At 41.1% G+C, this 17,304-nt stretch overlaps 1 protein-coding gene across 1 annotated transcript in view; it reads left to right on the forward strand.

The window, feature by feature from the left end:
* Positions 1-17,304, forward strand: part of LOC106564691 (VPS10 domain-containing receptor SorCS3) — a 248,845-nt gene that overhangs the window by 212,309 nt on the left and 19,232 nt on the right. The window contains exons 10-16 of the mRNA XM_014130944.1: positions 23-169; positions 5,565-5,667; positions 6,508-6,584; positions 6,806-6,897; positions 8,402-8,509; positions 9,033-9,150; positions 12,315-12,448. Coding sequence (XP_013986419.1) covers positions 23-169; positions 5,565-5,667; positions 6,508-6,584; positions 6,806-6,897; positions 8,402-8,509; positions 9,033-9,150; positions 12,315-12,448 — 779 coding nt within the window. The remainder of the gene's footprint in view (positions 1-22; positions 170-5,564; positions 5,668-6,507; positions 6,585-6,805; positions 6,898-8,401; positions 8,510-9,032; positions 9,151-12,314; positions 12,449-17,304) is intronic.

Raw genomic sequence — 17,304 nt, forward strand, 5'->3', positions numbered from 1 at the left:
TTTGTTCTCTATTTCTCCCTAGGTAGCAGGTATCAAAGGCATGCTGATCGCAAACAGGAGGCTAGACAACCAGGTGAAGACCTACATCACCTACAACAAGGGCCGTGATTGGAGGTTGCTGCAGGCCCCGGCAACAGACCTGGCTGGCAACGACATCCACTGTATACTGGTGAGTTATACCGAAGCTAACAGGGAAGGCTCATCATTGTGGTGATCATACATGAGGAACATTGAGATGCTTTCCCAGACCCAGTTTAAGCCTAGTCCAGGAGTTAAATAAGCATACTCAACAGATACTCTCCAATGACAGTACATTTTAATTCAGTTCCCTTCAAGTTATGTACATTAATGATAACAGTCATGTTACATCACACACTCAAGGGAGTTTGCTTACTCATCTTAATGGAAGGGGAATTACTTTACGTAATCACATTTAAGCTATGATATCAAGATGAACTGTGTACACACTCCTTGTTATTTACAGTTATTATTATTTTAGGTGCCCTATCTTTCGTTTTATCCCACGTGAGGCGGCTGTAAAGGATGACTATGTAGAAAAATAACTTTGAGAAATTAGCAGTAAGAGTTCATACTGTTTAAAGGGAGGCAATTGTGGGGGCTGCACGCCGTGCGCTGAGTGGGCTACAGGTTGAACACGATTGTGCATTTATGTGACATTTTAATTACAGATTCTATTTGATTACCCTGTTAAATCCCGTTGCCCTTGGTGTCCTTACAGCAATGTCATACTATGAATTGGCAAAGATGAAAGTGCATTTTTTTTTGGGGGGGGGGGGCTCTGTGAACAGATATAATTGACTTTTGTTGTCGGCTCGAGACATGTTTAATCATTTTCTTTTTTATTTAACCTTTATTTAACTATGCAAGTCAGTTAAGATCAAATTCTTATTTACGATGACGGGGGCTGGGTAATTTTTTTAAAATGTATATAGGACAAAACACACATCACGACAAGAGACACTACAACACTACAAAAAGAGAGACCTAAGACAACAATATAGTAATGCAGCAACACATGACAACACAGGATGGTAGCAACACAACATGACAACAACATGGTAGCAACACAACATGGCAGCAGCACTACATGGTTGCAGCAAAAAACATGGTACAAACATTATTGGGCACAGACAACAGCATAAAGGGCAGGAAGGTAGAGACAATAATACATCACACAAAGCAGCGACAACTGTCAGTAAGAGTGTCCATGATTGAGTCTTCGAATGAAGAGATTGAGATAGAACTGTCCAGTTTGCGTGTTTGTTGCAGCTCGTTCCAGTCGCTAGCTGCAGCGAACTGAAAAGACAAGCGACCCAGGGATATGTGTGCTTTGGGGACCTTTAAAAGAATGTGACTGTCGGAATGGGTGTTGTATGTGGAGGATGAGGGCTGCAGTAAATATCTCAGATAGGGGGTAGTGAGGCCTAAGAGGGTTTTATAAATAAGCATCAACCAGTAGGTCTTGCAATGGGTATACAGAGATTACCAGTTTACAGAGAAGTATAGAGTGCAGTGATGTGTTCTATAAGGAGCATTGGTGGCAAATAAGATGGCCGAATGGTAAAGAACATCTAGCCGCTCGAGAGCACCCTTACCTGCCGATCTATAAATTACGTCTCCGTAATCTAGCATGGGTAGGATGGTCATATGAATCAGGGTTAGTTTGCAGCTGGGATGAAAGAGGAGTGATTATGATAGAGGAAACCAAGTCTAGATTTAACTTTAGCCTGCAGCTTTGATATGTGCTGAGAGAAGGACAGTGCACCGTCTAGCCATACTCCCAAGTACTTGTATGAGGTGACTACCTCAAGCTCTAAACCCTCAGAGGTAGTAATCACACCTGTGGGGAGAGGGGCATCCTTCTTACCAAACCACATGACCTTTGTTTTGGAGGTGTTCAGAACAAGATTAAGGTTAGAGGAAGCTTGTTGGACACTAAGAAAGCTCTGTTGTAGAGTGTTTCACACAAAATCCAGGGAGGGGCCAGCTGAGTATAAGACTGTATCATCTCCATATAAATGGATGAGATAGCTTCTTACTGCCTGAGCTATGTTGTTATTGTAAATTGAAAAGAGCGTGGAGCCTAGGATCGAGCCTTGGGGCACTCCCTTGGTGACAGGCAGTGGCTGAGACAGCAGATGTTCTGACTTTATACACTGCACTCCTTGAGAGAGGTAGTTAGCAAACCAGGCCAAAGACCTTCAGAGACACCAATACTCCTTAGCCGGCCCACAAGAATGGAATGGTCTACCGTATCAAAAGCTTTGGCCAAGTCAATAAAAATAGAAGTACATCATTGCTTATAATCAAGGGCAATAGTGACATCATTGAGGACCTTTAAGGTTGCAGTGACACATCCATAACCTGAGTGGAAATCAGATTGCATACAAGAGAGAAGACTATAGACATCAAGAAAGCCAGTCAGTTGATTATTGACAACTTTTTCCAACACTTTTGATAAACAGGGCAAAATAGAAATAAGTTCAAAACAGTTAGGATCAGCTTGATCTCCCCTTTTAAATAAAGGATGCACAGTGGCTGCCTTCCAAGCAATGGGAACCTCCTCAGAGAGGAGAGACAGGTTAAAAAGGTCAAAGATAGGCTTGGCGATTATAGGGTAGAAAGATAGATTATAGGGTAGAGAGATAAAAATAGAAAGGGTCTAAACCATCTGACTCAGATATATATTTTTTTTAGGTCAAGTTTAAGGAGCTCCTTTAGCACCTAGGACTCAGTGACTGCCTGCAGGGAGAAACTTTGTAGTGGTGTGAGGGAGAAAGAGGGAGGAGAATCGGGGCTAGTCACATTAGAAGGGGTGGGAGATGTGGAAATGTTGGACGGGCAAGGAGGCATGGCTGAGTCAAATTGGAATCCTGACTTAATGAAGTGGTGATTAAAGAGCCATGTGCTTCTTGTCAGTAACAACCACATCATCAACAATAAGGGACAAGGCAGCTGTGAGGAGGAGGGTTTATTCTGCAGGTCTTTAAATGTTTTCCAGAACTTCTTGGGTTTAGACCCACAGAGAGAGAACTGCTCCTTAAAATAATTCACTTTGGCCTTCCGGATAGCCTTAGTGCACTTATTTCTCATTTACCTGAACAAGAGCCAGTCAGCCTGAGTATGCGGGAGCCGAGCCTTTCGCCAAATGTAATTCTTTAGGTGGAGTATTTCTGCAAGATCACAGACGAACCAGGGGCTGAACCTGTTTTTATTTGTGAGGATAACATCGACGAGAGGAGCCTTTTCTGTGTATTTGGAGTCATACTTTGTGGGATTGGTAATAATCTGAGAAAGATTTACGGCGTCCCATTGCTTTAGGACTTAGTCAGGTGGTTTAAGCATGTGCCAGTTTAGGTCACCTAGCAGGACAAATTCAGACTCAGTGTAAGGGGCCAGGAGAGAGTTTAGGGCAGGTAGGGTACAGGCTGGAGCTGATGGAGGACGATAACAGTCAACAAAGAGCTATTAATGCTTAAAACCAGCAAATCAAATTGTTTGGGGACAGACTTGGTGGAGACAACCGAGCACGGAAGGTGATCCTGGTAAAGATATCCACTCCCCTGCCTTTGGAAGATCTGTCTTGTCAAAAATAGTTTATAACCAGAAAGGTTAACATCAGTATACAAAACACTCTTCCTTAACCACTTCTCAGTAATGACCAACACATGTGGACTGGAGCTGTGAACCCACACTTTCCATTGAACCATTTTAGGTAATTAGATTCTAGTGTTAATGTGCAGAAAACCCAGGCTTTTACGAGAGCAGAATTCAGTAAAGCAGATATCAGAGCACAAGTCAGAATTGGGGCTAGCAACAGTACATGGGCATGCACATTTCCAGATATCATCAGCAGTAATACAATCAAGGCACGGCAGAGGATAGGGAGAGCTCTGCAGTGTTGATTTATAAGATTTGAATGTGCATTAGATGGCAACAAGATCATATTGTACAGCAATTTCAATCAGGTAACATGAATTCAAAGCCGGCGAGAGGTGGTCAGAATAGGATGGGAGGCCAAAAGTCTGTGTAACCAATAGAGAGTCAGAGTCCCGAGTGTGGGAACAAACATAGTCTGTCCCACGGTTGGGCAAACAAGAAAGTTCATAGTCAACAAAGCATGCAGGAGTCATGAGGCAAATAGAAAAATAGCAAAATGCACAAGAAAAAAATATATAACGACTTGGGGCTAGCCATTGTAAGTTCAGAGTCACTCGCCCCAACAGTCCATGTGTGGTGGGGGTACCTGTACCAGACAGGAGAGACAGGCCAGGGCAGACAGTGAGCAGATTGCCAGGTAGAATCCAAGCCGCAGTGCAGCAGTGCAGGGAAGACAATGGGAGTATGTGTCACACCCACTTGGGAAACCCATTTGTTTGTGTCACACCCACTTGTCTTCCCTGTGGCTCAGTTGGTAGAGCATGGTGTGTGCAACGCCAGGGTTGTGGGTTCGATTCCCACGGGGGGCAGGTACAAAAATAAAAAATTAAAAAAAAATAAAAATGCATGAAATGTATGCATTCACTACTGTAAGTCGCTCTGGATAAGAGTGTCTGCTAAATGACAAAAATGGAAAAATGGAAAAGATTTTATTTCTGGAGGCAGATTTCTTGTAGAAAATGCCAGTGGATGGTCTCTGAACAGTGGGAGGGGGCTTCAAAGGCCTCTGGATTTGGGTGGGGTAGACTGTGAGACTCCTGCCATTTGTTGGGCTTAAAGGCTTCGACAACTCTCACTTCACACTTCAGTGCTAATTGAAGTTGTATCTGGTCTGTCTCAGTCCCAGGGCGGATGGTGTCCTCAGGTCTCTGCTGTTTGTTTGCCATGGCACTCTCTGTATAGCTTGGGAAATGGATCATTCGTAGTAGTAATCCTTCCAGGACATGTTGTCCAAAATTAGGTTGTAGGTTTGGAGTTCTGAATCTGGAGTGAAGGTTATGCTGTGGAGGGTAGCATCCTGTAAATGTCCCTGACAAATAATCCATGTTTGTCTAACTCCAAATCTATCTTTTTGTAAAAAACATGTTGAAAAATGTGAGTGCTCACATGCAGCTGTGTCTCCCTCTCTCTCCCTTGACTTGATGATTTTATGTAAAAACCCTCCCTGTATTGACTGATAACGACAATTAAGATAAACTATGGAGAGGCAGCACGTTTTTTTAGAGTGAGGCTGTGGGAATTGTCTTACTTGTGTTTAGTTTTATTCATGTTTTGTTTTGTTAACTATACAAAAAACGATATTTTGTTAACTGCCTATGTTAGCATTGTTATTAGCATTTGGTGTAAATGTAACTCACTGGAAGACTTCAGAATTCAAAAGATTCTATTAGGCATTATCTTCAGGCTTTCTGAGATGAAAGCTTAATAAAGACCGCCTGGCAGCTTTTCTTTTCCTTATCTAAAAGACCTTCTCTTGAAATAAAAGCATATGCTTTGTGCACCTTTAAAGATCAACCCTTTAGTGTTCTATGTAACATTGGGGATTTGATTGACCAGTGTATAATGGCTTCGTCAAATATAATGGACTGTCTGTCATTTCTCAGCCCTTCTGTTCGCTCAACCTCCAACTGCAGACGTCTGAAAACCCCTACCTGTCAGGCAGCATATCAACCAAGGCCTCAGCACCGGGAATCATTGTGGCCACAGGTGAGAGAATACAGAATGAACATTTGATAGATATCATTAGATTAGATTTCCCTATTGTCCACTTAAGTGAAAACGTATTTGGCTGAATAGAGACATCTGTTCAATTTAGGTAATGGTACAAAAGGAGAATAGCTGTCTATCTTTTCCAGGTCAGTTCTGAAATTCCATTTGATTATGAATATTATTATGATTATCCAATCCCTACCATTACTGATAGGGATCTGCAAGTCCTGCTATAAACAACTCATCTTCAACTGTGTGGAAAATATTGTATCTTAGCAAAAACAACAAAAATGGCCTACATCCATGAATCTGCTTTCTTCATCTCTGTCCTCAAACAATATTTGCTCTGTCACCAAAACAATAGTTTGTCCCCTCCTCTTATCCTCTAATCTCTTACTGGATCTGTGAGATCCCTAAGCCACTGGGAGCCTGTATAAATGTACTGAATCTGTCCAGAGACACACTATAACACTTCTGATGTTGTCCTTACTCACATTTTGGTGATGCAAAGTCACCGGTTTATTTTAGTGGGCCAGTGCAGACTGAGGACACAACATATTATGTTTGGTGACCCTGACAAACACGATGCAGCTCAAAACCCACACCTGACACTGAACAGTGGTTGGGGGATTTCACAAGGCATCAACAAAGTGGAGAGATACGCTCAGAGAGGAAAATGTTACATCATTGCTTAAGAAAAACTGAGCAATATCCATCCAAGCATGAATGGTTGTTCTTCTCTTCTCTGCATCTATTCTTCATTGTAATTTACAACATCTTCATATTTTCAGCATCATTTGAATATTTAACTAATGCTTTGTTGCATTTTTATCACAGGGAATATTGGGTCTGAGCTGTCGTACAATAACGTTGGAATGTTCATCTCATCTGATGCTGGTAACAACTGGCGACAGGTGAGTTTTGGCTGAATTTGGGGGTAAAATCTAAGGCATTCTCGTCTAAGGCATTCTAGTAATATATTTGATTATTGTAGTTTGGAGAATAAGTATTTTGGACTGCTGTCTCTGCCTTTTGATCATGAGGTGTTTTGAGACTCAGTATTCAGCTAGATGTGTACAAGGTAACTGTATGTAAATCATATATTATATTAAATTGCCTGTGTGTCCTCTTTCAGATATTCGAGGAGGAACACAACGTCTGGTTTCTGGATAAAGGAGGGGCCCTTGTCGCTGTGAAACAACCAACGGTCCCCACCAGACATTTACAGTAGGTTTAAATCTAATTCAGTGTTTGTATCTCTGATAACTGGTTGCGGTAACATGTTAGCACTTCTATTGATGTCAAGAAAACTTTTTTAATTTAACTTTATCTGTTGATTAAAGGCAGTATTCAAGGTTGGAACAACTTGCAAAGCACAAACATATGCAATAAATATACAAACATGTCAAAAATCTAAATTGGGGGAAAGTGTTTTTCTTCACCAAGTCCCCCTTTTAGTAATTTTAACACTGACCATCCTATTATAAATTGAAGCACCCACGTTTTGCCTCAGTGAAGACCAACACAACTGAAACCACATCTCTCTTCTTCTTCTATCACTTTAGAAAAACATTTAGAAATTACTTTTAGCACCAAGGTGTGGAGGATTCCTTCCTTCCTGGTTGTGTCTCCGAGATGACTTAAGTGGAGGAAAGGAACACAGTAGAAGCCCTCATATCAAACCAGGTTTCAAATAGTATTGTTTTCTTTCAGCATTTAATTGAGACATTTAATTGTCTAGAGTGGCAGATGGGTGGGGTTTGCACTTTTAGGCCATTTCCATTGGATCCATTAGGCCAGGTAACAGGCAGCTAAAGTATTTGAAAGATAACAAATGCTATTTGAACCCAGGCAAGCGCTGTAGGAACCAATTCTCTCTCTCTCTCTCTCTCTCTCTCTCTCTCTCTCTCTCTCTCTCTCTCTCTCTCTCTCTCTGTCCTCTCGCTCTCCTCCCAGCTAGTGTAAAAGTAAACATTTCCTGACCCTGGTATCCTCCTAATAGATGCGTATCAATGCTTTGTCTGTTGTCTGAGTTTATAGCCAGATGAAGGCATGCTGACTGACGGAGGTTTAGATGGAAGCTACAACAAAATAATCTCTTTTTCTTTTTTTAAATTTGTCTCCCCACACCTCTCCACCCCTGTTTTGTAGTCGTTAGAACATGAAATAGTTTTGTGTGTTGTGTTTTTTCTTCTACACCACCTCGCTGTAGACTAAGTAAACTCAAGACCTATGACGTTGTTGTTTTCCCTTCAAGTTGTTATGTCTCCACGCTTTGATAGTCGAACACAGTTCTGTTGTTTTATTATTCTTCTACTCAGCAGAACGAGTATTAACTGTAGTCAATTAGACCCAACCTGAGATTCAGCGACTGACTGTCTATGGAGACTATTCACTCCACTGATCTTCCATGAACCCAGCTGACTCACTGTAAATGAGAGCATCAGGGCTCGTATTCAGAGTAGCAATGCTGATCCAGGATCAGATCCCACCAGTCCGTATAATCTCATTCCTTATGATCTAAAAGGTAAATTTGATCCTAGATCAGCACTCCAAGTCAGAATGATGAATATGGGCCTTGTTGTTACTGCCAGTCTGAGATGTGAATGGTTGCATCCCAAATGACACCCTTTTTCCTAGTAGGCTTCTGTACTTTAGTCCAGAACCCTATAGGCCCTGGGTGCCATTTGGGATTCATTCAATGTGTTATTGTGTTGTGACTCTGTTACAGAATCAGTTTTGATGAGGGGCGTCAGTGGACCAGACACAGCTTCTCCTTGGTGCCTCTGTTCGTGGACGGGATGCTGGTGGAGGCCGGGACAGAGAACCAGATCATGACGTGAGTCGGGACAATAGAGTAATCGAGGGATGACGTGCAGTGATGAATGATCTATAGACGGGGGATGACATTATTTTGTCCTCCGTCGGAATTCGTAGGGAGATGGAGAAAAGGAGGGATGACGTGTTTAATCTTTCTGTCTTCCATTGTTTTGGGATTCTGTTCCTTTTGGTGAAAGGGAAGGGGATGGAGGGATGAGATGGATGACATAATTTGTCTCTCCATCTCGTTCTCTTGGGAACCCTGTTCCTCTTGGAGGGAAGATATGAGGGGATGGGGAGGAATTTTAATTCAACGAATGCTGATGTCTCGTCTTTATTAACAGACGTTTAAATGGGAGAAAATATTTGATTCATAAGGGTTGTCAGTTTGTTAGCTTAGGACTGAATTCCCCATTTGATTGACATATTAAACTAGGAAAATGTAATTACTTATAGACTTAACGTAATTGGTGAAAACTTGTAGCTCTGAAAACCCTTGTCGAGTTATATTAACTTGTGTATCCATCCTTTGGTTTCTCAAGGTTTTTTGGACATTTCAGCCATAGGTCAGAGTGGCAGCTTATCAAGATAGACTACAAGTCCATCTTCAACAGGAAATGTACAGAAGGAGACTATCAGACGTGGCACCTTCACAACAAGGCAAGACCTCTTAAACAGGAAGTTGGTCCAACTTATCAATATGTGTCCTTATTATCTAATAACAATGTATTTACATGGTAGTTAGGGACTGTACATTATTTATAATGACGATACCTGGAGAAAATCGAACCTCTCTGAAATGAAAATGGATGGCCCTTCCTTCAGTAAAATATATTTTTACCCGACCCTCCCTTAATGGTAAAAATAAAAAAGTGACCCTCCCCTATACCCAAAATAATAATTAAAACATAAAGTGGATAGCAGAGAACATGCCTACCATTTACACTCACTCCTAGGACAGACCAGAGCCTTTGTATTTCAGTTTTAGAAACCGTTCTTAATTTTATTAGATGGCAAAGTAACTAGAAGGTTGTGGGTTCAAAGACTACCGCGGACAAGGGTAGTGGTGAAAATATATCAATTAAGTTAAGAAAAGCACTGAATTAATCTATCAATTTATTTGCTTTCCCCAAAAAAAGCCTTTTACTATAAGAGGTTAACACATTTCATGCAATTCTACATAATTTTACATGACTGGAGATGACTAAGGTCTTTTTTAATAGTAAAATAGAGCATGACAACGAATGAGCGCACCAGAGACGTTTTGATTTCTCTACAGGCTATTGTTAAAAAATAGAGGATAGTCTGTCTGCAACAGTGCGAAAGTTGTCTATCAACTGTAAAAAGTGAGCACAACAGAACCAGTTACAACTGAAGTATCTGATCATCAATTAATTTGAGAAAAAGCCATTAGTTGTTTAACACAGCAAAAAAATATTTTGGGAAACAATAATTTTCTATTTTATTCCATGATATTATCAGGAATCAAGGTAAGACCCAAGTGCAGACTGTGTGAAGTAACAATCTTTATTGTAACAACAAGGGCAGGCAGACGACAGGTCAAGGCAGACGGGTCGATAATCCAGAGTAGAGGCCAAGGTGCAGGACGGCAGGCAGGTTCAGGGTCAGGACCAGGCAGAGTGGTCAGGCGGGCAGGTACAGGGTCAGGACAGGCAAGGGTCAAAAACCAGGAGGATGAGAAAAAGAGAGATTAGGGAATAACATGAGCTGAGACAAAATGCTGGTAGGCTTGAACAAACAAGACAGACTGGCACAGACAGACAGAAAACACAGGTATAAATACACAGAGGATAAGTGGGGAAGATGGGCGACACCTGGAGGGGGTAGAGACAAGCACAAGGACAGGTGAAACAGATCAGGGCGTGACAGATATTGTTGCTGCAAAATAAGATTTGTGTAGACTGTGATTAGGGCATGGGAGTATGAGAGCATCTGCTAGACTAAATTAACAAACTAGGCATGCATACTGTAGCTCACCACATGATCCTCAAGCCATAGACTAGCCAAACTCGTGTTCCTATTTAATTTGAAATAATTTATTTTATACAGCCTAAATGCGAAATGTACTATATAGGCATGTTGTTGAAGTGCTGTTGTTGATGTGTTTTTATAATGCTGAGCGCCCCTGCCAGCCTGTAGCATGTCACAAATGTTTCTCAATGGATTTCTTAAATGGCTATAACCTGGAAATAACAATAATACATTTTTGTTCCTTCTTAGGCTACTTGGCTTGCTCCTGACTGATTTTAGAGTTAGTATGTTGTTTAGTAGCCTGTTGAAATGTTGAACGTCAATTGATAGACAGAATCACACATTACTTCCCAAAGAAAGTACATTTTTTGTCTCCACGGCTATAGAAGGTAGCAGCCTCTGCATGTCATAGAGACAAACCAAAGATATCCCATATGCATTGGAGTCTCTTCTTTCCCCGGCATTTTACAGCTTGTTTCTAGCACAAAGAATTGTGGATTAAAGTGTCCTTAAATATCACTTAATATAATCAGGTCAATACACTTTTATTTCCAAAATAACAAGCTAACTAGGGGGTAGGCCTATGCTTTTAGCCATGTTCTTTAACAAAAGCCACAATACCCTCACATGCCTCCTCAATTCGAGCCCTGGTTTTAACTTAACACACCAAGCTCTTCACTGACACTGAGATATTTAAGGAGTGCATGGTGACTGAAGGAAATGGCTGACAAAGTCTATGGATAGTAGACTATAATTTCATCTGTCAAACAGGTAGGCCTACCTCTTATTTCTTGAATAGGAAGAAATAGACTCCAACACAAAGCCCTCTTGTTGTTAGTAGCCTAAAGTCAAATTAAACTGCTGCTGCTTCATAGTAATGCAAGTTATGTAAATTACTTGAATATGGCTTATTGTGAGGTCAAACACAATGATAAATAGCTTCATTGTGGGCAATAAAACATATTGTTTTTATTAAAATCAAATCTATCAGTAGCAAGTTCACCTCGGGTCTTCCTTTTCATCTTCGTTCTCTCCCTCTCAAACTGAACAGGGCATCAGGAGGCCTAGTCTGCACGCACAGATATATACTTTTTTGGGACAAATACAATAAAAAAATACGGAATAAGTCTGACTCGCCTCCTGAAGTGCCACCGTACACAGCACAGTCATTTGTTAGGCAGCACAAAAGTGTTTACATCAGCAAGAGCAGGGCTAGCCGGGTCTAATGATTGGGAACGTCTATCCATTGCAGTGTGTAATGCAGTGTAAACTAGTTTTATATACATCATCCCAGCAGCTCAAAAACTCAGGAGGGAAGTACATTTTCTAAGAAATATAACTTTGCCCTGTGCTTCTCCTAGCATACTCTTCATATAGCCTAGGCTTATAGCATATAGTATAGTCTGTGGATCATTTTATTGAGACCACAGTAGTGGCAGTTGATATTGCGCGCCAAGCAGAGAATAAGGGATGAAGGGCATCATCGGGCACACATCGACACTAATTCTCAGAACCTGAGCAATTTGACATTTAATCAATTACAAATTACCTGACCCTCCCCTGGCCAAAATAAAAAAATAAGCAACCCTCCCCCTGACTGATATTAAAAAATGACCCTCCCTATGACCCTCCCCCATTTTCCTCCGTGTACCAATGTTTTTACAAGGTAGATGCAGTGTACTTACAGTGTTTGGGTAGTTCCAATAAGCTCAACAGGTTAACATAAGTATGGTTTAACTTGCTGTTTTATGTTAATTTGACATTTGAAAATGACATACTGTAATCCCATGTGCGTTCACTATATGGATTAATATCCTGTATGTGTTTCACAGGGCGAGCCATGTGTGATGGGCCAGAAACAGATCTATATGAAACGCAGACCAGGAAACTATTGCATGCTGGGAAAAGACTATGCCAAAGTCCTCTCTGCTGAGTCGTGTATCTGTCGGGCCCACGACTTTGAATGGTAATTATGGTATACTAGTATAATAACTCACAATTGCAGTAAAGTAGAACACATGAAATCATGTCCTTTTATCACAAATCTAAACATGAGTAGATCAACAGAAGATTCATTGTCCATAAAAGAGAGAGACATTTTGTTTGATGCTTTGTGTATGTTTCCCATTTAAATCATTTTTGGATTTAATACACTATTTCAGGATCCCATTAATTTGGTTCATTTTCAGTGTCAGCGCTCCAATTATCAGATATTTTGGGGAATAATTTGCTCCTAACGTCTGTCTCTCTGGCTGAGCTCGTTTTGCTATGTTTATAATAAAGTAGAGAAGATGAGGGGTGTTAATAGGACTGTAGGTTGCAGAGAAGAGAAAAGCAATGATACATTTGTATGTAAATGCCAGCGGTGTCAGGTCAAACTGTATGAGTTTTAATTAGAATCCATTCATCTCCTGTGATAGTTGTTTTTAATTATTTTGGGTATTAAATTATTATATGATACATTTCACAAACTTCCTGACCACATTGCATGTCTTTTGCTCTCTCTCTCGCTCTCTTTCTCTCTCGCTCTATATCTCTACAGCTGGTGATAGAGACAGTGAAATGCAAAAAATTAAAAAGCAATCTCCTTAAGAAACGTCAACTTTCAGAGTGAATAACAATAACACTTTTTATTGACTTTGAAGTGTACACAAAAGTCAAGGTTTGAAATGTTTACTGATTGCGTATTGCGCAAGAGGGTGACAATGCACCGGCCTGTTGTTCTGTTGTGCTGTGAACAAAAGGTCCAGGGGTTGATTCCAAAGTGGGACAGTGACTAGACTGAAATCAGAGGTTAAATACTGAACAAAAATATGAACGCAACATGCAACAATTTCAAATAATTTACTGAGTTAAAGTTCATATGAGGAAATCAGTCAATTGAAATCAATTCATTAGGCCCTAATCTATAGGTTTCACATGACACATCTGTTGGTCACAGATACCTTAAAATAAATTGCCCTCAGAGTGGGCCTCAGGATCTCATCACGGTATTTCTGTGCATTCAAACTGCCACCGAAAAAATGCACTTGTGTTTGTTGTCTCTAGCTCATGCCTGCCCATACCATAACAGTCCAGCTACCATTGGGCGCAATGTTCACAAAGTTGACAGCAAACCGCTTGCCCACACAACGACATACTCTAATGGGTCCTATGTGTGGCTGGTGTAGAGAGTCAGGCGCAGGATAGCAGATATGAGTAATCAACGTACTTTTACTCAAAATGTCAAATATACAAAGTAACAAATACACTCACACCATGACAAACAGAAAATACAATAAACAATCACTCACAAAAACCCATGGGGGAACAGAGGGTTAACTAATGAAACAGTAATTGTGGGATTAAAATCAGGTGTGTAAAACAAAGACAAAACAAATGGAAAATGAAAAGTGGATCGCCCGAACAAGGAGAGGGACCGACTTCGGCGGAAGTCGTGACACATACATGTGGTCTGCGGTTGTGAGGCCAGTTGGGCATACTGCCAAATTCTCTAAAACTACATTGGAGGTGGCTTATGCTAGAGAAACAAATATTAAATTCTCTGACAAAAGATCTGGTGAACTTTCCTGCAGTCAGCATGCCAAATGCACGAAACCTCAACTTGAGACATCTGTGGCATTGTGTTGTCTTACAAAACTGCACATTTTAGAGTGTACTTTTATTGTCTACATCACAAGGTGCACCTGTGTAATTATCATGCTGTTTAATCAGTTTCTTGATATGCCACACTTGTCAGGTGGATGGATTATCTTGGCAGGAGAAATTCTCACTAACAGCGAAATAGTATTTTTGTGCCTATGGAACATTTCTGGGGATCTTTTATTTCAGCTCATGAAACATTGGACCAACACTTTATATGTTGTGTTTGTATTTTGATCAGTGTAGATACATAGATATAACACTTGATATATTATATTAATAATAAGTGAGGAGAGGTTAGTATTAATGTGTGACCAAAACACGCTGGGAGTCTCTATAATGATAATGTACTAAACTGGAAACCATACTTTTCTGTGACTTACTGGAAATAAATTTGATCTTTGCATTACCAAAGCTGTGATTCAGTGGTGCTGTAATGTCCTTAACTGGACACTGTACCCTCATTGGACTCACTTAGTCCCTTATACAGCGAGGGAAAAAATATTTGATCCCCTGCTGATTTTGTATGTTTGCCCACTGGTAGGTTTATTTGAACAGTAAGAGACAGAATAACAACAAAAAATCCAGAAAAACGCATGTCAAAAATGTAATAAATTGATTTGCATTTTAATGAGGGAAATAAGTATTTGACCCCTTCTCATTCAGAAAGATTTCTGGCTCCCAGGTGTCTTCTATACAGGTAACGAGCTGAGATTAGGAGCACACTCTTAAAGGGAGTGCTCTTAATCTCAGCTTGTTACCTGTATAAAAGACACCTGTCCACAGAAGCAATCAATCAATCAGATTCCAAACTCTCCACCATGGCCAAGACCAAAGAGCTCTCCAAGGATGTCAGGGACAAGATTGTAGACCTACACAAGGCTGGAATGGGCTACAAGACCATCGCCAAGCAGCTTGGTGAGAAGGTGATAACAGTTGGTGCGATTATTCACAAATGGAAGAAACACAAAAGAACTGTCAATCTCCCTCGGCCTGGGGCTCCATGCAAGATCTCACCTCGTGGAGTTGCAATGATCATGAGAATGGTGAGGAATCAGCCCAGAACTACACGGGAGGATCTTGTCAATGATCTCAAGGCAGCTGGGACCATAGCCACCATGAAAACAATTGGTAACACACTACGCCGTGAAGGACTGAAATCCTGCAGAGCCCGCAAGGTCCCCCTGCTCAAGAAAGCACATATACATGCCCGTCTGAAGTTTGCCAATGAACATCTGAATGATTCAGAGGACAACTGGGTGAAAGTGTTGTGGTCAGATGAGACCAAAATGCAGCTCTTTGGCATCAACTCAACTCGCCGTGTTTGGAGGAGGCGGAATGCTGCCTATGACCCCAAGAACACCATCCCCACCGTCAAACATGGAGGTGGAAACATTATGCTTTGGGGGTGTTTTTCTGCTCAGGGGACAGGACAACTTCACCGCATCAAAGGAATGATGGACGGGGTCATGTACCGTCAAATCTTGGGTGAGAACATCCTTCCCTCAGCCAGGGCATTGAAAATGGGTCGTGGATGGGTATTCCAGCATGACAATGACCCAAAACACACGGCCAAGGCAACAAAGGAGTGGCTCAAGAAGAAGCACATTAAGGTCTTGGAGTGGCCTAGCCAGTCTCCAGACCTTAATCCCATAGAAATTCTGTGGAGGGAACTGAAGGTTTGAGTTGCCAAACGTCAGCCTCGAAACCTTAATGACTTGGAGAAGATCTGCAAAGAGGAGTGGGACAAAATCCCTCCTGAGATGTGTGCAAACCTGGTGGCCAACTACAAGAAACGTCTGACCTCTGATTGCCAACAAGTGTTTTGCCACCAAGTGCTAAGTCATGTTTTGCATGTTTTGCATGTCAAATACTTATTTCCCTCATTAAAATGCAAATCAATTTATAACATTTTTGACATGCGTTTTTCTGGATTTTTTTGTTGTTATTCTGTCTCTCACTGTTCAAATAAACCTACCATTAAAATTATAGACTGATAATTTCTTTGTCAGTGGGCAAACGTACAAAATCAGCAGGGGATCAAATACTTTTCTCCCTCACTGTAACTATTATCCCAACCAACCATAACACCATAACTTCACTTGACAGCCTGTCAATAAATTGGGGGAGGTTCCTAATCACACTGAGGCCAGACCAGGCCGTAGGGAGTCCTAGACGGACCTCAGGCTTTGTTGTATCCTATTAGTTCTGGCTAGGTAATTAATTGATAAATCAATGACAGCGTCATTATTAGAATGGGCACTTGCCTAACCTGCTTTGCCCGATGTAAATCACTTTGTGATTGGGAGGTAGCTAACATCAGCCGTTGGAAGTCAGCCAACCCTGACCTGGCTGCCTGTGTTGACATGGAGTCCCCCAGGGCTCAGTCTTCCTACCTCTGCTGATCTGGAGCATTTGTCAACCGCAGCCCAATCAATATATAATAATTATGCGTTGCAATGCAAAAAATATCTATTATATGTATTGTGCTGAGGGGATAGGAAAAAGAAGCTGTAACATAACACAGTAATACTGTATGTCCTTTGGATCAAAATCAAATCAAATTGTACTTATCACATGCTTCGTAAACAGCAGGTGTAGACTAACAATGAAATGCTTACTTACGGGCCCTTTCCAACAATGCAGAGAGAATTTTTTTTTTTAAAGAATAATAAATACACAATGAGTAACGATAACTTGGCTATATACACGGGGTACCAGTACCAAGTTGATGTGCAGATGTATGAGGTAATTGAGGTAGATATGTACATATATGAAAAGCCAACTGACATTTATTTCTGAGGTGCTAACCTGTTGCACCCTCTACAACCACTGTGATTATTATTATCTGACCCTGCTTTCATCTATGAACATTTGAACATCTTGGCCATGTTCTGTTAGAATCTCCACCCGGCACAGCCAGAAGAGGACTGGCCACCCCTCATAGCCTGGTTCCTCTCTAGGTTTCTTCCTAGGTTTCAGCCTTTCTAGGGAGTTTTTCCTAGCCACCGTGCTTCTACACCTGCATTGCTTGCTGTTTGGGGTTTTCGGATGGGTTTCTGTACAGCACATTATGACATCAGCTGATGTAAGAAGGGCTTTATAAATACATTTGATTGATATACAGTAGGTAGAGGTAAAGTGTTGATGTTGATCACATTCTGTATGTGATTTGTTATA

The sequence above is a fragment of the Salmo salar genome, chromosome ssa12 (assembly GCF_905237065.1).
Source record: "Salmo salar chromosome ssa12, Ssal_v3.1, whole genome shotgun sequence".
Lineage (NCBI taxonomy): Eukaryota > Metazoa > Chordata > Actinopteri > Salmoniformes > Salmonidae > Salmo > Salmo salar.